The sequence below is a fragment of the Mesoplodon densirostris genome, chromosome 7 (genome assembly GCF_025265405.1).
Source record: "Mesoplodon densirostris isolate mMesDen1 chromosome 7, mMesDen1 primary haplotype, whole genome shotgun sequence".
Classification (NCBI taxonomy): domain Eukaryota; kingdom Metazoa; phylum Chordata; class Mammalia; order Artiodactyla; family Ziphiidae; genus Mesoplodon; species Mesoplodon densirostris.
In genome coordinates, this window is record NC_082667.1 from 6,751,425 (window position 1) to 6,773,891 (window position 22,467).

General features: G+C 51.3%; 2 protein-coding genes across 3 annotated transcripts; one reads left to right on the plus strand and one right to left on the minus strand.

Annotated features, from left to right (window-relative positions):
- Positions 1-5,775: 5,775 nt before the first annotated feature.
- CCS (copper chaperone for superoxide dismutase) lies at positions 5,776-19,233 on the minus strand. Of its 2 annotated transcripts, none has more exons than XM_060104170.1 (8): positions 19,119-19,233; positions 18,726-18,798; positions 11,852-11,989; positions 11,469-11,646; positions 10,829-10,889; positions 6,341-6,418; positions 6,166-6,269; positions 5,776-6,084 (listed from the first exon to the last, which is right to left on the minus strand). In XM_060104170.1, the coding sequence occupies exons 1-8, from the start codon at positions 19,155-19,157 to the stop codon at positions 5,931-5,933; spliced, it is 825 nt and encodes a 274-aa protein (XP_059960153.1). In that variant the 5' UTR covers positions 19,158-19,233; the 3' UTR covers positions 5,776-5,930. The 2 variants fall into 2 exon arrangements, with proteins under 2 accessions (XP_059960153.1, XP_059960154.1); XM_060104171.1 differs by lacking the exons at positions 18,726-18,798; positions 19,119-19,233 and adding exons at positions 13,287-13,411; positions 14,002-14,532.
- A 183-nt stretch (positions 19,234-19,416) lies between these two features.
- On the plus strand, positions 19,417-22,085 carry CCDC87 (coiled-coil domain containing 87). The gene has a single exon (XM_060104350.1). The coding sequence runs from the start codon at positions 19,418-19,420 to the stop codon at positions 21,995-21,997; it is 2,580 nt and encodes an 859-aa protein (XP_059960333.1). The 5' UTR covers position 19,417; the 3' UTR covers positions 21,998-22,085.
- The last annotated feature ends 382 nt before the right edge of the window (positions 22,086-22,467 follow it).

Sequence of the window (22,467 nt, forward strand, 5' to 3'; positions counted from 1 at the left end):
AGGGTCACGATTTTTAGCTAAAATGTGTCATTTTTTTTAAGTTTGTAAACAGTCGTAGAATAGTTTCAATGTATTTATAAGACTTAACAGAGAGACTTCCCTGATGGTGCAATGGTTAAGAATCTGTCAATGCAGGGGACACAGGTTCAAGCCCTGGTCCGGGAAGATCCCACATGCCATGGAGCAACTAAGCCCGTGAGCCACAACTACTGAAGCCCATGTACCTAGAGCTCATGCTCAGCAACGAGAGAGAAGCCACTGCAATGGGAAGCCTGCGCACTGCAGCGAAGGGTAGCTCCCGCTTGCCGCAACTAGAGAAAGCCTGCATGCAGCAATGAAGACCTAAAGCAGCCAAAAGTCAGTAAGTAAATAAATTTATTTTTTAAAAAAAGGATAGGGACCCACATAATAGAATATCTTTAAAAGAAAAAAAGACTTAGGAAATATGTTGAGAAGTTTACATTTAGGCTAGGGATCTGTGGTATTTATGAAAATTAAACATATTAAGTATACAAATACAATTCTTTAAAGTTTGAAGGAATTTAAGTTGCAGATGGGTATGATTATTTAAAGGAGTCCAATGTAGCCAACCAGAGTTTGTCAAAGAAAAGGTAAAGATAATAACTCTTATCTTACTAGATTTATAGATAGAACAATAAACGTTGTAAAGTTAAAGCCTTAAGGAAAGCTAGGCTTTAAGTATGTTACTTTAATACAATTGAATAGTAACTGTATTAGTTTCCTGTGGCTGCTGTGACGGATCACCAAAAAACTGGGTGGCTTAAAACAACAGAAAATAAAGCAGAAACTAATACACCATTGTGAAGCAATTATACTCCAATAAAGTTGTAAAACAAAAAAACAAACAGAAAGTTATTCTCTCACAGTTCTGGAGGCTAGAAGTCCAAATTAGTAGCACTGGGCTGAAATTAACATGTCAGCAGGGCCTTGTGCCCTTCAGAGACTCTAAGAGAGAAACCGTCCCTACCAGCTAGCTTCTGGTGGCTGCTGGCATCCCTAGGCTTGTGGCCGTGTCACTCTAGTCTCCAAGGTCAACATCACTAAACTTCTTTCCGGACTTCCCTGGCGGTCCAGTGGTTAAGACTCCATGCTTCCACTGCAGGGGACACAGTTTCGATCCCTGGTCAGGGAATTAAGATCCCGTATGCCCCGTGGTGCCGGGGGTTGGGGGGGACCTCCTGGGCCTTCTTCTTGTAAGAATACCTGCGCTTGCATTTAGGGCCCATCCAGGTAATCCAGGATAATCTCATCTAAAAATCTTTAACTCAATCATATCTGCCAAGACCCTTTTTCCCAGATAAGGTAATATTTACAGCTTCCAGAGATTAGGACCTGATAATTTGTGCGTGGTAGGGGAGGCATTATGAGCCTATCACAATAACTTAAAAAAAAGAAGTAATCACAGTCTCTTCAGGTGCACCAATACCACTAAAATGCATCATAGACACGGTGACAGGATTCTCTCCTGGTGAAATTTTTAGCGGTATTATTAGGCAATTAGACCAAGGGAACCCAGAGCACTTTCCTCTTGGCCTTAAAGCTCCACCTTCTCTCTGTTATGGTGCTTTCCATCACCAGGGTTTTTAGGTATAATCTCCTCTCTCTCTCTCTCTCTCTCTGGCTAAGATACCTCAAGTCCTTTTTGGAAGTAGGTGACATATATGTATTTAAATTAGAGGGGAAGATTTTGGGGGCCGGAGGATAGTCCTGACTCTATTCCTATAACACATAGCTCCAGTTTTTTTGTTGTTTTTTTTTGTTTTGTTTTTTGGCCGTGCCCCGCAGCTTGGGGGATCTTAGTTCCCCAACCAGGGAATGAACTTGTGCCCCCTGAAGTGGAAGCCTGGAGTCTTAACCACTGGACCACCAGGGAAGTCCTTAACTAGTTTTTTTTTTTTTTTGGCCACGTTGGGTCTTCATTGCTGCCCACCGGCTTTCTCTGGTTGTGGCGAGCGGGGGCTACTCTTCGTTGCGGTGTGCGGGCTTCTCACTACGGTGGCTTCTCTTGTTGCAGAGCATGGGCTGTAGGCGCGCGGGCTTCAGCAGTTGTGGCACACGGGCTCAGTAGTTGTGGCGCATGGACTTAGTTGCTCCTCGGCATGTGGGATCTTCCCAGACCGGGGCTCGAACCTGTGTCCCCTGCATTGGCAGGTGGATTCTTAACCACTGCATCGCCAGGGAAGTCCCCCTAACCAGTTTTAAAACATAAGACTAGTAGTTCTCAAACTTTAGTGTGCCTCAAAATCACCTACAAGGCTTTTTTTTTTTTTATTGGAGTACACTTAATTTACAATGTTGCATTAGTTTCTGCTGTACAGCAAAGTGAATCAGTTATACATATACATATATCCACTCTTTTAGATTCTTTTCCCATATAGGTCATGACAGAGCACTGAGTAGAGTTCCCTGTGCTCTACAGTAGGTCCTTATTAGTTATCTATTTTATATATAGTCGTGTGTATATGTCAATCCCAACCTCCCAGTTTATCCCTCCCCACCCCCCCCCAAAGGCTTTTAAAACAGATTCCTAGGCTTCACTCACCAAGTATCTGATTCAGTAAGTCTGGAGTGAAGCTCCAGAACTTGGATTTCAAACGTTTCCAGGTGTTGCTCAAGCCGCTGGTCGAGGGGTGACAAGGGCCCCCACTTGAGAGCCACTGGTTGTAGAAAAGCAGAGAAGACAGAGGAGGAACAGAGAGAAGGGTTTTCAGAAGCCAGAATTTCACTTACCTTCGCATAATGGCCCCCACCTCTTCCAAGGACCCCACCTGTGGCCAGGAGTCCTTGAGCCGAGGCTCTGCCACGGCTCTGAAGAGTGACTCCAACTGGGCCCCTCTACCAGGATTCAGCTGGGGAGATCTCCTGCTTGGGAAAAAGGAGCTGCTCTACAAACCCACAATGTGGAACCCCAGGCAGAACTGAGAATGCAATGCCAGAAGGTGAAAACCCCAGGGCGAAGAGGGCAGAAGAGATAGGCGGTCCCCAAGACATGGATTATGAGGCTGGGTGCTGGGAGCCACTGAGAAAGCAGCTGTGGCAGAGGAAAGAGGCTAAATGGCAGCTGAGAGAACAGGGGGCAAAAGAAAGTATCTGGGTTCCCTGAGACACAGTGCAAAAATCCTTGGAGTTACACATGATTTTGAGCAATTTGTGGTAGAACAGTTTTTTTTCTTTTTTTTTTGGCCGAGCCGCACGGCTTGTGGGATCTTAGTTCCCCGACCGGGGATCGAACCCCTGCCCCCTGCAGTGGAAGCACCAAGTCTTAACCACCGGACCGCCAGGGAAGTCCCTGCAAACTTCTACTTATGGCAAATGACTCTTGCTTTCCATATGTTACATTGAGAACCAATATAGACTTAGAACCAGACCACCTGGGTCTGAATCTAGACTTGGCCAAGTAACTAGCTGTGTAATCTTGGGCAAGTTACATAATCACCCTGTGTTCCACTTTTCTCATCTGTAACATAAGATAATAACAGAACCTACTGGGAATTCCCTGGCAGTCCAGTAGTTAGGACTCGAGCTTTCACTGCCAACGAAGATCCCAGGAGCCACGTGGCGTGGCCAAGAAAAAAACAAACAAACAGAACCTACCTTGTAGTATTGTCATGAGAATTCAATGAATTACTGCATGTGAAGGGTTCAGAATAGAGTCTGGCACTTAATCATCATTATACAGGTGTTAGCTAATATGATTAAATTTTCCTTTTTTTTTTTTTTGCAGTACGCGGGCATCTCACTGCTCTGGCCTCTCCCGTTGTGGAGCACAGGCTCCGGACGCACAGGCTCAGTGGCCATGGCTCACGGGCCCAGCCGCTCCACGGCATGTGGGATCTTCTCAGACCGGGGCACGAACCCGTGTCCCCTGCATCAGCAGGCGGACTCTCAACCACTGTGCCACCAGGGAAGCCCTAAATTTTCCTTTTTAAGTAAGTTTAAAAGTGAATTAATTTAAAGAATAGTATTTGGTAAGTGATAGTACAGATGGTTGGTGGACATGGCAGAAGTTGAGAGATAACACGAAAATGCCTGAATTTGGCAAAGATTTTCCACCTGTGCTCCCTGAAGCCCCAGAGCTTTTGGGAAGCTTAGTCAGAGCTAAGCATCTTTGGCTGTAGTTCCTCTTCTGCTTTACAGATAGGGTTTCAAGGTATTTGAACAGTGTTCTGTGATTTAAAAACGAAGTTTGGGGCCTCCCTGGTGGCGCAGTGGTTGAGAGTCCGCCTGCCGATGCAGGGGATACGGGTTCGTGCCCTGGTCTGGGAGGATCCCATATGCCGCGGAGCGGCTGGGCCCGTGAGCCATGGCCGCTGGGCCTGCGCATCCGGAGCCTGTGCTCCGCAACGGGAGAGGCCACAACAGTGAGAGGCCCGCATACAGCAAAAAAAAAACAAAAAAAAACGAAGTTTGAAAACCACACGGCCAAGAGTTTAGAAGAGAGAAAAGTTAATGGGGATACTGATCCCTTAGGAGTAGAAAAAGAGTGGCAGGGGATGGAGAGCGGTTTAGCCATAAATGGGTTAAATCCAGCTAGAATTCCAGAATGAAAGTGAGAGGAGGTCAGGAGTTGGCTGTGAGCAGAGTCCAAGGGGAGTTCCTGCAATGATTCTGAGGTGGAGAAACACAGCCTGGGCCCCAGGCTTAAAAAGACTTGGTTCCCCAGGAACCAAGGGGAGCTGGAAAGCAACCAGCATAGGTTTGGCGAGAAAGAGCAGAGCTAGAGGCAGAGCCAGCAGTCTTGAGAGGGAAACAGACAGGGCCTGGGGAATGGGCGCAGAGCCAGGTGCATCTAAGCCAAGGCCAGCTGGCTGTAAAACCACCCACATTGTTCCAAGCGGGCAGTGTAAGGGGCAAAGTTTGCACTCTGCCAGCCTACCATGTCACAAAAGCAGCTTCGTCATGGATGAGCAAGCATGGCACAGTCCAGTGGGGGCAGGGGGCACCACAGATGATTGCGAAGCCCCAGAATTCCCGGCCCCAATTCCCCAAGGAATTCGATGTCCTTGGACATTGGCCATCCCTGTGAGAGGGGAGACTGGCTGGGTCTGCCTCCAGGGGCCGCATTTGGCCTCAGAATCACAGGCACTGCTCCCTTAACATACCCTGTGCCAAACACTTTATTTACTTGATTAATTAAGAGTCTTTTACTTGCGAGTAAGGAAATCAACTCAAGCCACATTAATTTTTTTTAGAAAGTGGGTGATGATGCATTGGTGGGGGGATGGTCTCTTGACTCCCAGGTCAGGAGGTCGCTGGCCTCAGGAAAGGCCCGGAGTGCGGACTCCGGAGCATCTGGCATTCTCCCGAGACTCTTAGGTTCTCCCTGTATATCTGCCTCATTCTTCCTCCTCAGCCGATGGGCTTTTTCTGATACTCGGTCCATAATGCAGGGAGAAGAGGCCCACCCACAGTTCCCACATTCCCATGTTACCGATCCAACCCCAGGGAGAACCTAAAGCTGGATCCACTTTGATTTCTCTGGGAAAGCAAGGCCCTGTGTGGGTCAGGTGTCCATTTTGGTTCCAACTGGCCATAGTGAAGGGAGGGGGACAGGCCACAAACAGAAATATGTCTGCTATGGTCCTTCACTCTGACCCTGAGGAGAAGATACAGCCCTCAGGAACTGTGTAGCTTTGAATCCAGTTTTCTTTGCCTCTAAAGCCAAGAGGTGGCCCTCGACAGGGAGGAGAGAGGCAGAGGGACTGTGGTTATTAAGCCCATTAAGGGACAACAGGACATGGACAAAACACCAAGTTCCATATGAAAATAAAACTTTAATTTGCCAAGGGAAGATCACAGCAACCCCGACACACCCCACACACTAGTTCTCCTAGGACTGGGTGAGCAGGGCCTCCCTCTGGAAGTGCTCAGCAGGGAGGACAGTGACAGACCCGAGGCTGAGGCTGTGCTCAGAGGTGGGCGGGGGGACTGGCGGGCTGCTTTCGCCCGTTGCCAGCGATGGGCCGGCCTCGCTCCTCCCAGATGGTGAGCCCGTCGCAGGAGCAGATCTGCTTGGGGTTCTGGAAAAGGCCAGCAGAGCGTGCGATGATGCCACAGGCCAACCTGAGGAAGAGCAGTGGGGTTGAGATGAGCACCTGCCTGGCCCCTCCCGGTCTCCGCGGGCACTGCAGGCACAGCACTCACCTCTCTCCTGAGTTCCCTGTGATCTTGGACAAGGGATGGCCACCCTGGCCCAGGTCGTCTTCTCCCTCATCGACGACCAGGCTTCGGCCAATCACATCACACACCTTTGAGGGGAGACAAAGACCTCAGACAGTGGACCTGTTAGGAAAGGTCCCCGCCTTCTTTTCCACCTCACCTTCAGCCTCTCATCCTCTATCCTGAAGACGGCTCGGCCATCAGCTTCAGCGTGGATGTTCCCTAGGTCTCCGCGGTGCTGCAATGAGACCCGGGGGGAAAGGGCACGTGGGACATGGCTGCTAACTTCTGGCTTCCCAGCATCTGGTTCTCCTTCCTCAAAGTACCAGTGTCCTCCTACGGGTCCAGTCTGGTAGGATGAAGGGATGGCCCAGGACACAAGGAAGGCAACTGGACTCTCTCTCCCTGGAACTAAAATCCTGGGTACACTGAATGACAGCACGCTGAAAATGGCCAGTGACCCCCTCCCTAGGAAGTCATGTCACTAGACCAGGCTGCTTCTCCTACAAGGCTGCTGCCCAGTCTGCATCCAAGCCTCAGAATCTAGCCTGGTTCCTGCTTCTTTCCAAGCCCACTTCTCCAGCCTCCCGATGACTCTGTGAGCCCCTGGTAGTCTGCAGCTCCCCTGGGCTTAAGTTGGCCAAGCTTGGCTTCTTGACCATCAGAGACAGCCAGCATCCTTTCCCTGACGTCCGGCCTCCAGGAAAAGAAGAAAAACAGGGGCAAAGGGCGTCTCCTGCCCCAAGACCTGGTTCTGCCCACCTTCTCCCTTGAAGGTAATAAAAATGTCCTGGGACTTCCCTGCTGGTCCAGTGGCTAAGACTCTGCGCTCCCAATGCAGGAGGCCCGGCTTTGATCCCTGGTCAGGGAACTAGATCCTGCATGTCGCAACTAAAGATTCCGCACGCCGCAACTAAAAAGATCCCGCACGCCACAACTAAGACCCGGTGCAGCCAAATAAATAAATAAATATATTTTTAAATGTCCTAACACAGCTACTGAGCTCTGCCTACATTAGACACCCTCTGCCAGGCAGGGTGGGACGTGATGGTGTCTATGTGGTCAACCTCCCTCAAGGGGTTCAGAGAGCATGGTGAGGAGACAGACGTGGGACAGACTAGTGATTACAAAACACAGGGTTAGGACAACAGTGAGTGCGTTTCCTGGTGACAAGGCCCTACTGGTGAGTCACAGAGACCCATGTCTGTCTGTGCAAATAAATTGCCCCCAACCTGACACTTGGGCAGAAGTAAGAGCCTGAGCCAACATGGGCTGGTACACATGGCCTTGCTGCAAAGCAGGGTCACAAAGCATGTCACTGTGTGATGGAGCTGAGGAGCAAGCAGCAAGAAGAGCCACTTCTGTTTTATCTTGTTTTCCTTTAGGACATCTGTTGCTCACACCTGGCACTTTTTGTTGTGCCGGGTGTTGGGGCCTTTTGTGATAGGAAGATAAAGGAGGGGGAGGCGTTTCCAGGACTGGGCGTTGGAGCACGTGGCCTGGCGTGTGGCTCAGAGGCATGATCCGGCAGCAGAGGGTCAGGAGACGCAGGCTTTCTAGTCCCTCCCCTGCACACGGAGGGTGGAACTGGGCCAGGTGGCACTGAATGTCACACCAAGTAGCCACGTGAGATCTGTACCCTTGGGTACTGGGGAGCCAAGAAAGGTTTCAGGCAGGGGTGTGACCTGGTCGGTCACTCCATGCTTTGGACCAATTCCTCTAATACCGTGCATGAAGGGAAAGGACTGGAGGTGGATGGGGAGAGAAGGGAAGGAAGCTTAGAAACCAGTTAGGAGATGTGCAAAGGGACAACCAGGCTTGGACATAAATCCCCACACTGAAGTCACTTCTGTCTGGACAAAACCAGACGCTGAAATCCAAAAGGAACGTGTCAGTCATCATGGCTGCTTGGACACGTAGCTCTTGCTCAAGTCTTCCTCTGCCTATACCAAGGGCTCAGGTACAACATCGCAGCTGGCTCCAGCCCCTTCAGATGCCCTGCCCCGAGAGGGGCCCAGGCCAAGGCACAGGTCACGAGGTGGTCTTTTGCCCTTCAGAAACTCCACTTCCTAAGAGGCACAGGGCTGCCAGTTCCCAGACCTCCATCTTGCTGGTTCAAGCCTCCAGGGCTTTGTCTACGGGGCATCCCCTGTTGAGCCTCCATTCCCACTCTCCCTTCTTCACCTGCCTGATTACTGCTCAGCACTCTTCAATGAGGAAGACGGCCTCTAAGATGCACCCCCTGGATTCACACCCTGTGTGCTCCACCACGAGGGTGGGCTGGACCTGGCGTCACCTCCAAGCTTAGGTTACAAAAGGAGTGTGGCTTCTGTCTTGGATGCCTTCTCTCTCACTCACTTGCTCTGACGGCAGCCAGCTGCTGTGCTGTGCACTGGCCTAGGGAGAGGCCCACCTGGCAAAGGACTGATGTCTCTGGCCAACAGCCAGGGAGGCCCTGAGGCCGGCCAACAGCAACATGAGCTCGTGTGGAAGCAGGTCCTCCCCACATCGAGCCTTGAGAGACCCGAAGACAGAGGCCCCCAGCTAAGCTGTACCCAAATTCCTACCCCAGAGAAACTGTGAGATGACAAATGCTTATTGTTTTAAACCTGGGGGTTCCCTGGTGGTCCAGTGGTTAGGACTTGGCGCTTTCACTTCTGTGGGTTCGATCCCTAGTTGGAGAGCTAATATCCGCACAAGCCAAGCAGCTCGGCCAAAAAAAACCCCAAAGGGCTTCCCTGGTGGCACAGTGGTTGAGAGTCCGCCTGCCGATGCAGGGGACACGGGTTTGTGCCCCAGTCCAAGAAGATCCCACATGCTGCGGAGCGGCTGGGCCCGTGAGCCATGGCCGCTGAGCCTGTGCGTCCGGAGCCTGTGCTCCGCAATGGGAGAGGCCACAAGAGTGAGAGGCCCACGTACCGCAAAAAAAAAACCCGAAAAAACCCTAAGTTTGGAGTAATTTGACTCTCGGCAATAGATAACTGACACACAGAACGTAAGTATGTCGCTATGCAATGGCCCCAACAGAAAGGTTTCCCCCACTCCCCAGGCGGCGGGGGGCGAGGAGTAAAAACTTTGATCATTAGATATGTGACAGAGCTGTCAAAAGTCCAAAGAAACAAAAATCATTTACATGAATTAAGAAACACACACCACGTTTTCATTTGTTTGCCCTCCCCTGCACACGGGTGGGTGGGGCTGTGTGATGGGGCTGTGGAGCAAGCAGCAAGAAGAGCCACTTCTGCTTTATCTTGTTTTCCTTTACGACATCTGCTGCTTACACCTGGCACTTTTTGCTGTGCTGGTGTTGGGGCCTTTTGCGGTAAGAAGATAAAGGAGGGGGAGGCGTTTCCAGGACTGGGCGGAGGAGCAAGTGGCCTGGTGTGTGGCTCAGAGGCATGATCCCCTCTGAATCCCTGAGGAGGGGAACACATAGCGCCGCAGGTGGAGGAGACGGAATCAGGTGTGTGTGGACAGGGCATTAGGAAACATCCCATCACTGAGAGAGGAGGCCGTCCTCCTGGCACGACATCCAGGACAAAATTTCAGCTTGGTGTTAAAACGTCTTTAACGCCTCTCTGACATTCACTAATCACTCTGACAAAGATAAAGCAGGCTGTAGTCCCTAGCAGGAGTCTAATGACACTTTTTAGGTCTGCATTGATTTATTTTCACAATGATCCTCCTCTTGGGGCTAGAAGTACTGGTTTCCTATTTTCTGTGGCCATATCAAGTTTCTTGTTAAAAATAAATCTACCTTAATTACATGAATGATGTCTTGATTTTCTTCAAAATAATGGTGGAGAAGGGCCAGGGGTGTAGATGAAGCAGGACTGGCCACGAGTTGGTAACTGGGTGACAGGGACATGGGGGTTCGGGACTCTAGTTTCTCCACTTTAGAACTTGTTTGAAACCTTCAGTGATAGATTAAAATGTTAAAAATAACTAAATTTACCTAAGGGGAAAAAATCAGTCAATTTAAATCAAAACATTGAGTAACTAACAGAACAAGTAGTACTCAGATAAGGCAAGAATCATTAAGGCAGCACGTGACTCACTGCCGATGGGGAAACAATTCTCTGTTGTAAAATTAAACTCCAGGGCCAGGAGCTGCAGTGTCAGGGACAGCCTTTTGTTTTTGTTTTTTTTTTGAACACACCATGAGGCATGCGGAACTTCCCTGATGAGGGACAGAACCCGTGTCCTCTGCAGTGGAAGTGAGGAGTCTTAACCACTGGACCACCAGGGAATTTCTGGGACGGCCTTTTTACTTTAGGTAAAACCTTTAACTTCCACACCATGACCTTCTCCAGGAAGCTTTCTCCCATTGCATGTACCCCTCGGGCTGGATCAGGAGCTTGCTCTGGGCTCCCAGGGCCTCCTGCAGGCTCCTGCAAGGATTCTCTCACTGCACTGCAACCAACTTAGGGAGCAGGCCTTCAGCACAGAAAGTGTCAATAAATGTTTCTAAATGGAACCAAAAAAGTGAGGGAAAAAGACCCCAACAAAAAGGAATCATACTTTCAAGCCCCAAGAGCTGCCTGCCCTGCCTCTGAGACCTTGGGTTCTCTCTCAGCCCAAAAAGAATACTTACCTGGTCGGGGAGTTCCCTGGTGGCTAGTGGTTAGGATTCTGGGCTTTCACTTACCCGGTCAGAGTCCTGGGGACCCCCATGAGACATTCCATCAGGGTTAAAGTGGTCCCCACAGCTAAGAAGGAAAGATAGCAGGTGGGCAGTGAAACAACAGCTCACAGGCCAGGTGATCCATCCTCTTACTTTACATTTGTTTCATTTATTCATTCACTCACTTATTCATTCATCCACTCATTCAACACACAGGCCCACTCTGTGCCAGGCTCTGGGCTGAGGGCACTAAGAAGAATCAGTCATGGGACCTGCCCTCAAGAAGCTTCCAGGAGAGACACAGATGAGCAAACAACATGACAGCATGACAAACACCATGACATGGAGACCTGACCCTCCCGTGTCCAGGAGTCACCTTCCATCTTGGAGGCAGTAAGGTGGCTATGAGCAGGAGCGTCTAGGTCAGATTTTGGTTCAAATCCCCACTCTACCATTTACATGCTCTAGGGTCTTTGACAAGTCATTTAACCTTTTTGAGCCTCGGTTTTCTCTGTAGACTGAGCCTTTGGGTATATGCCTCCCAGGGTACTTGTGAGGACCAAATGTGAAAGAGTGTGTAAAAAGCTGAACACAGCCCCCTGCACTTAAGTGGGTGCACAACTGGGGCAATAAGGATGCTACAGGGAGGTTACAGAGGACTCACCTGTTGCAGTTCCTTGTGAGGTCTCCGAACTCATGGACATGCAGTCCATGCAGCCCAGGCTGCAGGCCGTCAATGGTCCCCTCGATGAGGCAGCGCTCAGGGGTCAGCTGCAGGAAGTGCACCACTCCCTGCACAGGGCCAGGCCCCCCGAGAATGGCCACTGCTGCCCCCAGATTCTCTGTAAGGTATTAGACACCAGGGCTGGCTCGCCACCTCACCCAGCCCCACCCATTTATCAACTTGGAAATGGCATGGAGAGAGCCCCCTATAACTTCGTGGGGTCCCTAAAGCCACGCCAACCCAAGCCCCCAAAGGCCATGGTTGGATCTGTACCACACCCAGGCCACCTCCCTCCCAGAGAGGCCAAGGCCAAGGTTACTCACGGAACAAGCCACTGCCCATGCCCTTGAGTACCGCCTGCCTCCCAGTGCCTTCAAGAAGGGCCTGCACCTCCTGGCTGGGCAGGGTGGTCTGTATCAGGACCATCTGGTTCTCCAACTGCACCTCCACACTCTGGACACCTGGGAGAAGACAGGGGACAGTGGGTAGCAGAGGGCTGGCACCCCTGTGCTGGGAGCAGGGAAGAGAGAATCAGGAGGCCATTCCCCATCCCCATCTTAACCAACCTTCCTATGGTCAGAGGCAGGCTCTGAAGCTTCCTTCTAGCTGTGTAAGGCCCTTAACCTCTCTGAGTTTGTTTCTTTATGAATAAAGTGGGGATAACGCCATCTTGCCCCTGGGAGTGTTGTGAATTCTTATTTCATGCCAGGCATTATTTATAACTTTTGAAACATAGATGGTTCTTTTAAAAATGTTTCAGCACAACATTGTAAATCAACTATACTTCAATTTTTAAAAATTTAACAATAAAAAAGTGTATGTATAAAAGTGAGCTATCAATAGCCACATTACTCATGATAGTCAAAAGGTGAAAACCCAGAAGCCCATCAAATGATGAGTGGATAAACAAAATGTGTACCCATACAATGGAATATTATTCAGCCATAAAAAGGAATTAAGCACTGATACATGCTACAACGTGGATGAACCTTAAAAACATTATGGTAGGGCTTCCCTGGTGGCGCAGTGGTTGAGAGTCCGCCTGCCGATGCAGGGGACATGGGTTCGTGCCCTGGTCCGGGAAGATCCCACATGCCGTGGAGCAGCTGGGCCCGTGAGCCATGGCCGCTGAGACTGCGCGTCCGGAGCCTGTGCTCCGCAACGGGAGAGGCCACAACAGTGAGAGGCCCACGTACCGCAAAAACAAACAAACAAACAAAAAAAACCAAAACCAGTCACAAAGAGCACATATTAGATGATGTCATTCTGGATGAATTGCCCAGAATAGGTAAATCTATAGAGACAGAAAGTAGATTAGTGGGTAGGGGAGTAGGAGGGTGATAGCTGAAAGGTACAATTTCTTCATGAGGTGATGAAATAGAAAATTGATAGTGGTAATGGTTGCACAACTCTGTGAATATACTAAAAACCACTGAACTGTATACTTTAATGGATGAATTTTATGATATATGAATATTTCAGTAAAGCTGGCACACATAAAAAAGAGGGGGCTATCACCACTATCCTGAAAGCTAACATTTACTGAACATGCACTGTGGGCTTTTTCGTACTTTACCTGTATTAATGCAGTAACCCTGTGAGTTGGGCACTATTATCCCCACTTTACAGATGAGAAAACTGAGGCACAGAGAAGTTAAGCAACTTGCTCCAAGTCATGTTGTAGTGAATGGTGGGACTGGAACTCATCCCAGGCAGCCTAGCTCCAGAGCCCGAGCACTTCACCTGAATACTGCTCACCCTGAGAAGCAGCTCCAGCCTCCAGGCTGGCTTGGCGTCCACTCCTCCATCCTCCTGTGGCAGTTCCCACTTCTCCCATGTAACTCATGCTGCACCGATTACAATCCTCTGTGTGGGCAGGAGCTCTGTGTGGTCCACAAGGGTCAGGTTCAAAAGTCAGAGGGTCTCAACTGCCCTCCAAATCCCTGAAGTCACCCTGGTGTATACACAAACTGCGGGACGATTCTGATACATGCTCAGTTTTGAGGGCCATCGAGCCACCTCAAAGAAGGACGAGAAGGGGCTTCTCTTTCATTCAGATGTTCAGGGCTCACAAACCTTTTAAGAGAATTCTTGAATCCTGAGCCAGAGCACGGGGGATGGCTGGGAACTGTGAGGGATGATCCCACCTGTGGAGCTTACAACCATTCTGCTCTGATCTTAGTAAGTGTGTCTGTTGCTCTGGCAGGGTAGAGCCCATGGGAGCCGGGAGCCCTGGGCAGCCCAGAAGACATAGGTTAAGCGAGGCATGTCCCTCTGCTGAGCAATGCTGTGTGAACTGAAGGCTGCACTGACTGTCTGCATTCCCTTCATCCTTGATTCCCCCACCCACCGCCACCCCCGCCCTGTATTCGTTCAACAAATGTGTGCTGGGCCTGGAGGAGGCCAGGGTCAGAGAAAGCACCAGTCCTAGTCCGCAGGAAGCTCACGGGCTGCGGGAGAATCAAGACTACACCTGGATTAACCATCAGGCAGAGACGGGAGTAACAATCCCTGAGGCACACACAAGGAACCTCAGCTGTTCAGATTCCTTCCAACTCGAGGCAAAACGGGGAGATGGTACTGGCAGGAGGTAGCACCCGAGAGGCAGGTCTGTTCGGCCTGTGGTTACAAAGGGTCCCGCAGTCTTGCTTCTACAGATCCCCTGCCCCATCGGTGACACTGTTGGGGGAGGGGCCGAATTTGTAAACAGAAATCAGACAGACACACCCATCTCCTCCCGGGCAAGTACCTGGCAATTCTGCCAGAAAAAAAACCCCCAAATAACCCAACCGCCTGTTACTTAACACAATGTCTCATCCTGGGCCACCTAGCGTGAAGTCTTGGAGCTCCAGGTCCACCCAGAGGTGACTCTGGATGCCAAAGTGGTAGGGAGGACAGCAGGGAACTCTGAGCCTCTAGGGAATGCCAAGAGCTGTGTGCTCAGCTTTACACACATCAGGACAGTGATACTGTCCTCCTCTGGCAAGTGAAGAAATGAGGCTGGAGGGCTTCTCAACTGGCTCGAGATATCAAAGCTCAGAAGGCAGCCTGTCCAACTCCAGAGCTGATGCTTGGTCCCCTTGCCCCACAGGAAGAAGGACTGGGCCCCAAAGGACTGATTGTCTGAGGCTCCCAGAACTCAAATAAGCATGCAGTGTGAGGGATTCACTTGCCTATTCATTCATTTAACAAATGTACACTAAGTGCCTATCATGCGCCCCGTTCCGGGCAGTAGGGATGCAGCAGGGAACAAGTCAGGTGATGTCTCTGCCCCATAAAGCAGCATGTGCTCCAGCACAGGAATATGGATATCAAACACATGCACAGGGAAATTCAGATAGTGCAAAGTGTGCGCAATGAAACAGGCATTGGGGAACAACTGGGGGGTGAGCCACTTAGGCTGGTGAAGGAATGTCTCTCTGAGCCTTTAAGCAAAGGCCTGAATGCAGTCAGGGAAGAGCATTCCAGCAGAGGGTACAGTTTGGGCAAAGACCCTGAGGCAGGAACAACATCTATGTGTTCTAGGAAGAGAAAGGCCCAAGTGGCTGGAGCTGGAGTAAAGAGAATGATAAGATACAAAGTTGTAAGTGGAGACCAATGAAACGAAGCCCTGCAGGCAACAGGAAAGAACCTGGAATTTAATTTTAATGCAAGGGGAGGCCATTGGGAGAGGCCACAGAGTACAGTGGTTGAGGGTGTGGGCTCTGGAGTTGAAATTCTGAGTCAGCCACCTACTAGCTGTGTGGCCTTAGCTTACTCAACCTTTCTGTTTTCTTTTCAGTTTCTTCATCTGCAAATACAGATAACAATACGACCTACTTCAGCGGGCTACTGAAGGCCTAAACGAGTTATCTCACATATAGCACTTAGAACAGTGCCTGGCCTATGGGAAGCTCTTAAATATTATGACTTTTACAGGATTTTAAGCAGAGCAGTGACAACATCTGATGTATGATTTAAAAAATCATTCTTAGCAATTTCCTGGCGGTCCAGTGGTTAGGCTTTCACTGCCAAGGGTGCAGGTTCGACCAGCGGGTTGGGGAACTAAGATCCCACGAGCCATGCAGTGCAGCCAAAAAATAAAATAAAATAAAATAATTGAAAATAAAAAAGGAAAAAATCACTCTGGTTTCTATGTGAAGAAGCTATCGGAAAGGGCAACAGAGAGCCCAAAGGTGAGGTTCTCGTGTGGGTCGTGGAGAGGTGAGGCGGTCTGATTTGGTGTGAAGCCCAAAGTACAGATAAAGAGTTTTAGACACAGCAGACAAGACTTTCTGATGGACTGGCTTTGGCACAGGTAGGTTGCTGCTCTGGGGTCTCCTAAGAAGAGCTGCTTCTCTGCACTGAAAGTGGGAGGGCCCCAGTGGGAAGCTCCTTGTGACTGCACTTCCCGAACTCTTGACCTGAGTCTGAACCAAGAAGGCTGGCTCCCCAGCTGAGCAGCAGTTCGGTTTGGCTGGTGTGGAGGGTGGCCAGGCCAGTAGTAAGTACCTGTTTAGCGCAGAGCCCAGAGAGGGAGAAAAGATAAGGCCATAGGGGACTCTAGGGTGGGTGATAAGAGTTCAAGGAAGTGAGCCTTGGGCTGGGAGGTCCTCCCACTTACCCCTAGGAGGAGAGCAGAGCCTTCTTCCCAAAGCCCAGGCCTCCTGGTGAGGGCAAGTCAACCAATCACTCTTTCTGTCTCCCTCTCTGCATCTGGGAGGCCAGCCCATGAGAAAGCCAAGCTGCTTCCAGTTACCCAGACCAGAAAACATAGTCACCAGAAGTCTTTATCTGGTCTCTAAGAAACCTGCTGAGGGCTAAAAACTGCCCTATGTCCAACAGAAGTCCAGCTGTCTGCTCTCCCAGTAAGAATGTTTTACAGGAGGTAGAGTCCAACAGCCTTGGAAAGCTTTGGTCAGAACATTCCACTCTCAGTGAAATGGCTCAGTTTTCTCAGACACTCACCCCTCATTCCCAAACATACAGTCAAAGCAAACCCAGCTTTAGGATCTGTTCCCCTCCGCAAACATGGCACTGGAAGCCAGCACCAAGCACTCTGGGGGCTGAGGGCAGGCGCTGCCCGGCCTCTGCGCACCAGGCCCACTCTGCTCTCCACACATAAATTCACGGGCAAACATGAAAGGCTAACAAAAGGAAATGGTGTTGGAACAGTGGGAATCAACAATTTTGCATAGGAAGCTTTGGGAGATGTTGTTTACTGTAGTCTGCCTCAAGTTGGGACAAAATTGAACCAACAAGAGGAGGTTGGTGCTTTGGAAAGTGTGAGAGCTGCTGGCGAACCCTAGTCTCCTCTATCAGGAGAAGTAACTGAAATGAATGAAGCTCTTGCAGAAAATCCAGGACTTGTCCACAAATGTTGTCATGAAGATGGTTGGCTGATCAAGATGACATTCAGGGAACACCTCAGAACTAGATGAAATAATGGGTGAAGAAGCGTATGAGAAATACATAAAATCTATTGAGGAGTGAAAATGGAACCCCTAAATAAGCCAGTTTGAACAACTTAAAAAAGATCAGGGACTTCCCTGGCGGTCCAGTGGTTAAGACTCTGCGCTCCTGGGCTTCCCTGGTGGCGCAGTGGTTGAGAGTCCGCCTGCCAATGCAGGGGACATGGGTTCGTGCCCCGGTCCGGAAGGATCCCACATGCCGCAGAGCGGCTGGGCCCGTGAGCCATGGCTGCTGAGCCTGCGCGTCCGGAGCCTGTGCTCCGCAACGGGAGAGGCCACAACAGTGAGAGGCCCGCGTACCGCAAAATAAAAAAACAAAACAAAACAAAACAAACAAACAAAAAATCTTGCAAAAAAAAAGACTCTGCACACCCACTGCAGGGGGCACAGTTTCGATACCTGGTGGGGGAACTAAGATCCCACATGCCGCACGGTGCGGCCAAAAAAAAAAGATTTGTCCCCTCATGCCTCTGCCCAACCAGCTTACCACCTATAAGCCCTGCCTCTCATAATTCCTAAGGTTTAGTGAGCTCTCACTACATGCCAAAGACCTTTCTAAAGTGCTTTTACATGTATTCACTCATTTACTCTTCACAATGAACCTCTGGGGCAGCTTCCATTACCTTGCCCATTTAAACACTGAAGAAACAGACACAAAAAGTAACATGCACGAGGTCTTAGTGCCATTAAGTGGCAAAGGGGAGATCTGAAGCCAAACAGTCTGACACTAGAGCACACACCCCGAAGACCTAGGACACACTGCTGCCTTATACAGAGCCAAGTGCCATCAATGTCCCAGTTTCAGAAGCCATCACATGGCAGCTCCTCCAAGAACTGCTCTTTCCAGCGCAATGCTTGTGTGCTCATGTTACCTGATGGCAGAGGCTGTGCCTGAAACACTTGTGAACACTTTTCCCGAAAAAGCCCCCAGTGTCTGGTCTATACTTGAATGACTGGATAAACATTTAACAGAATCAAAGGCAGGCAGTTCCCACGGCCATGCTGGTGGTTCTGCCTTCTCAGATCTTTCTGATTGTGGCCGGTCACCTCCAGACCAGCTAGCTGGCTTTTAAGAATCAGGGCCGGACTTCCCTGATGGCGCAGTAGTTAAGAATCTGCCTGCCAATGCAGGGGACATGGTTCAATCCTTGGTCCGGGAAGATCCCACATGCCACGGAGCAACTAAGCCTGTGCGCCACAACTACTGAGCCCACGTGCCACAACTACTGAAGCCCGCGCCCTAGAGCCTGTGCTCCGCAACAAGAAAAGCCACAGCAATAAGCCCGCGCTCTTCCCCCGCTCGCCGCAACTAAAGAAAGTGCAGCAATGAAGACCTAAAGCAGACAAAAAAAAAAAAAAGAATCAGGGCCGCCTAGGATGGAACATGGCTAGGGCTGCTGTTTGCTTTGTCAAGATTATTTTGTTTCTCAAGCAAGAACTGCCTGTTTTCCAGGGAAAACCCCCTGTAGGGGGGGACTACGCTCTGCCTACCTCATCACCCTCCAGGCACTGGAGGTTTAAGACACCAGAAGGGCAGGCAGTTAGAGCCAGTAGAAGAATCTGGCAGGGCAGGCCTGAGACCTGCACTCTAGACTCCACCTCTGGGTCTCTGTGTGACTCAGAACATTCCTTCCTCTCTCCAGGTCTCAATTTCTGCATCTGTACATGGGAGTAGGGTTGGTCTAAGACATTTGCCTGCCCCACCCAGAGGCCTCCTGACTGCGCGCAAAATTAATCTGGTTCTTACCTGCTATCCCTTGCAGGGACGTGCGCACCGCGTCCACGCAGCTCTGACAGGTCATCTGCACCGCGAACTCCAGCTGCAAGGACGGGCCGATGAGAGCTAGGGAACCTTCTTGCGTGACCCTGTTTCACTACCTCCCCTGTGACCACCCCAAAGGCCTGGAGTAACGCCCCACGTGACCCCTCCTCAAGCGCCTTCTTCATTATCACTCACGATCATTCCAGGAGCAACACCCCTCAACATTAACGCCAAGGGCCCTGCTACTCTCACATTCCAGCCTGGACCCCAGGCCCCAACCCAGGTGTCCGCTCTTTCCCCCATTCTCAAGTTAACGATCACCCCAGGGGCCGAGGCTCTCTGCCATGCGAGGCTCCCACACGAGGCCTCGACCCTCACCGTGCAGGCTGTCCCGCGGTCCCCCGAGTCCGATGCCATCCCGGACGCAGTCACCACCGGACAACCCGAACTGTCCAGGTCCTGTAGCGCCAACCCTGAGATGCGTCGGGGGAGGCGGAGCCCCGGAAGCCACTCCTTGCCCCGCCTCCCGCTGCGAGTGCACGCAAGGCTCTGCATTTCCCCCTCCACGTCCACGCTGTGGCGGGCAAGGGCTGCGCAGGCGCACTTGGGCCATCCGGCCCCTCGTTGCCTTAGTAACCGCCAGCGCCGCCTGCGCCGCCTGCGCCGCCTGGTCTAAGATGGAGCCGTATAAGCCCGAGCCCGAGTTCCAGCGGTTTTACCACCGGTTGCTGCGTCCGCTGTCGCTCTTCTCCCGCACGACGACGCGCACAGAGTCTCAGAAGCGCCTCCCGCAGGAGGTCCCGATGCTGCTACCTCTACCGCTCTCACGGCTGACAGTGGCGTCGCTCTGCCGCCAGGTAGCGGAGCGGCTGGCCAACAGCGGGCTGGAGGCGCGCGCGCCTCGCAAGGTACGACTCCGTTTCACCGAGGTCATCCTGGACGAGCTGAAGTGCAGCTGGCAGGAGCCCCCCACCGAACCTGGTCTGAGCCACTTGAACAATCAGAGGCTGCGGGAGCGGCTCCTGGTCTACGTGCTGCTCAGCAGCGAGCAGCTCTTCGTACGCTACCTGCACCTTCAGAAGATCATGTCGACCCCCGCAGCTGTCTTCACCGAATCAGCCACGCTCACCCGGTTGGCCGCCAGCCTCGCCAGGGACTGCACAGTCTTCCTCACCGGCCCCGAGGCCTACCGTGGCCTGCTCGCTGACTTCCGCGCCCTGCTGAAGGAAGGGCAGGTCCAAGTCTGCGTGCCCAGACGGCGCCCCCTCGACCCCACTGGGGCTTTCAGGCTCTGCCCTATCCCATGGCATCACAGCACTGGCTTTGCCCAAGTGCCATATTTCAACTTCAGCCTGAACTACCTCATCCAACTCAGCCGCCCGCGAGAATTTGTCAGTGAGCCTGAACCGGACCCAGTGAAGGAATTGAAGTCCATTCCCCAGCTGAAGAAGAAGAAGCCTCTCCGCTGGCTGTCCACCATGCAAAAGAGAGGAGAAAGCAACTTCAGTTCACAGATTGCCTCACTGCCTGGGTCCTCTGTGGCTCCCCCCATCCAGGTTCCCCCCATCTCCCACCTGCCCCTCTCCTCCCAGCTCCAGAGGGGCCAGTCCATGCCCTCTCTGCGTGAGGGCTGGAAACTAGCAGATGAGTTGGGTCTTCCTCCATTCTCTCCTCGCCCCTTAACCCCACTGGTCCTGGTTGCAGAGAGCAAACCAGAGCTGGAAGGGGACACTGTGGCTGAGGACCTGAAGCAGAGGATGAAGAACATGCAATTGGGGTGGTCTCACTACCCACTGCTGGACTCGGGCCTGCCCCCACTCTTGGGGGCCCTGACCTACCGCCCAGCTGCAGCACATCACATGGAAGAGCTGCAGAGAATGTTGAAGGGCCTTGAGGAGAAGGAAGCCTCAGAGCAGTGGAGCCTCCAGTCCCCCAGATCCCCTCCACTTGAACCACAGCCAGTGACTGTTACTTTGAAGCTAAGAAATCAGGTGGTCCAGGCAGCTGCTGTACAGGTCTCAGCAAGAAACTTTTTGGATTCCTTCCATGTTGAGGGGGCCGGAGTCCTATACAACCACCTGGCTGGTGAACTGGAACCCAAACTTATCGAGGAAATGGATGCTGATTGCACTTTTGTCAGTAGCATCAGGGAGGTGTACAAGGAGCTGATGAGCCATGTCTCTAATGACCACTTCTCTTTTGACCAGGGGCCCCTGGTTGAGCCTTCAGCCAATAAAGACTGGTCGGCCTTCCTATCCTCAGCCTTTCTACGTCAAGAAAAACAGCATCGTATCATCAACACCAAGCTGGCTGGACTTTATTCCCTGAGAGCTAACACTTTACAGTCCAATCCTGATAAGATGTCCTCCTTCACATCACTCCAAGCAAGTAAAAGCTGGGAGAAGTGGTCAAACAAGGCCTCATGGCTGAACTGGTGGAAAACGACTTTGTCTGTGGGTGACTACTTCAAGTACCTCACCACCCAGGAGACAGATTTCCTCCATGTCATCTTCCAAATGTATGAAGAGGAGGTTCCTGTGGAGATCGTGGCCCCTGTCAGAGAGTCCCTAAAGATTCAGCACCCACCTCCCTTGCTAGAAGACAACGAGCCAAACTTTGTGCCAGGAGAGTGGGATTGGGACGTGGTGCTGGAGCACAGGCTGGGAACTAAAAACAACAGCCTCCTGGAAGACTCTCACAAAATCCTGAGCCTGCAGAAGCGTCTGGAGCAGCTGTGGTCCATGCTTGAGGTCCCTGACAAAGACCGGCTGGACATGGCCATCAAGTACAGCTCCAATGCCCGCCTGAGGCAGCTGCCGTCACTGGTGAGTGCCTGGGAGCAGGCCTTGCAGCCCATTCAGCTGCGGGAGATATTGCTGGGGAGACTGGAGTGGTTTGAGCAACAAGCCTCCGACCCTAACCGCTTCTTCCACAAGACCGACATGGGCCGGAGTCGCTTCCTGGAGGAGAATCAGATCCGCAACCATCTCCATAAGAGGCTCAGTCTAGTGGAGGCTCCTTTGGTTCCCCTCCTGGAGGAGATCGAGTTAGTCTTTGGTGAGCCAGTGACCTTCAAGGGGCGGCGCTACCTGGACAAGATGAAGCATGACAAAGTGGAGATGCTCTACTGGCTGCAGCAGTGGCGGCGGGTCCGCCACCTGGTCCGGGCCAATAGGGCCTCCCATCAGTCAGCCCTGTCCAGGAAGCTCAGCAGCCAGCCTTTAATAGCCCCTGGGAATACTCCCATTACTCTTTGACCAGGCCAAGTGTCCTCAGATCCCTCCCTCACCCCCATACACCCAGCAGCTCACCCAGACCTCTTGACTGCTTTGAAAGAAGAAATATCTGGGGGTGCGGGGTTCAGGAAAACTGTGCTTCCAACTACCAGGGGACTGAAATTAGCACTTTATTTTGACCATGAAGTTCTCATAAAAGAATCCACAAGCCCAGTAGTCCCATTTCTGTCAGGCCATGAACAGCACAGCCAAAAGCTCATGTATCAGAAGAACTGAGACCGTCCCTTGGAGTTCATTGTAATGGGAAATGTTAGACAGATGGAAAGCATCCCCTATGGAACACCTCAGCTTAGCATTTCTATCACGATACATTAGATTGGCTGATTAGAACCCTAAGCCAAGAGACTCTATGGCATAAGGGCTAAGAGCTAGTGCTCTGGAGTTAGTAGATGTGGGTTTAAATCCACATCCTGACTGTGTAACCTTGGGCA